At 41.9% G+C, this 853-nt stretch overlaps 1 protein-coding gene across 1 annotated transcript in view; it reads left to right on the top strand.

Annotated features, from left to right (window-relative positions):
- Positions 1 to 555: 555 nt before the first annotated feature.
- Positions 556 to 853, top strand: part of LOC119594338 (chaperone protein DnaJ-like) — a gene marked incomplete in the record, with an annotated part of 8044 nt that continues 7746 nt past the window's right edge. The window contains 1 exon segment of the mRNA XM_037943397.1: positions 556 to 683. Within this exon segment, the coding sequence (XP_037799325.1) occupies positions 681 to 683 (3 nt within the window).

The raw sequence follows: 853 nt of genomic DNA, 5'->3' as shown, positions 1-853 counted from the left end.
TGACGTAGCGCTGACGGGATACACGTGCAGCCAAGGCCTCCCAGAGAGCGAGTCCTTGGATTCTTAACCCACTGCGCAGGAAGTCATGTGCATCATCTTTTAGAAATGCGGCCGTTTAAATCAGCAACATAGGATTGAGTGCTTTTTAAGGTTTATCTAAATCGAAAGGGGGGGGGGTTGCCACATGTAGGGATGGGAGGCATGTAAATAACGTACCCTAGAAGTTAATGCGAATTACGGACACACTGATATGATCATTCGAAATGATTGGTCAAATGTTATTTACCGTTGTTATGAGATATTTTCATTTAGTATTATTGATTTGAGATCAATTGTTATCAATTACTCAGGACCAATTGTAGTGAATGAACAAAAACAAAAAAAGAAAAACATATATATGACGAAGTGCCAACTAGGAGCAGTGAGATGCCACTCACTAATATCCTTAAAGAAATGGCTATGTGGCTAAAGTGAACGAATGTCCCTTTTTCTAAACGTGTAAAACGCGAAAAAGCAAGTCATCCGATCTAAGTAGAAAGACGTGAAGTAAGATCTAAGTTATCCCGGGGGATTCCTAAAACAATTTCGAGGCGGGAGAGAGCGTTCGTATAAAAGCGCGGGCACTTTTCAGCTAGAGTCAGTTCCCTCCTGGAAAACCCACTGAGAAATACCACAGCACAATGGTACGTCCTCGCGAGTTTGTAGTCTCCCTCTAGGCGCACACATGCCAGTCGTTGCTAATGTTTTATACTCCCCTTTTAGCATTACATTGCAATTCTCACATGTGATGGTAACAAGATTATAGTTGTTCGTATATGATACGGAACTGCCCGTCCAGTCTAAAGTTCAGTAA

This window comes from Penaeus monodon, chromosome 33 (assembly GCF_015228065.2).
Source record: "Penaeus monodon isolate SGIC_2016 chromosome 33, NSTDA_Pmon_1, whole genome shotgun sequence".
Classification (NCBI taxonomy): Eukaryota; Metazoa; Arthropoda; class Malacostraca; order Decapoda; family Penaeidae; genus Penaeus; species Penaeus monodon.
Note: the sequence above shows the minus strand (reverse complement) of the source record. Positions and strands in the feature narration are given on the sequence as shown.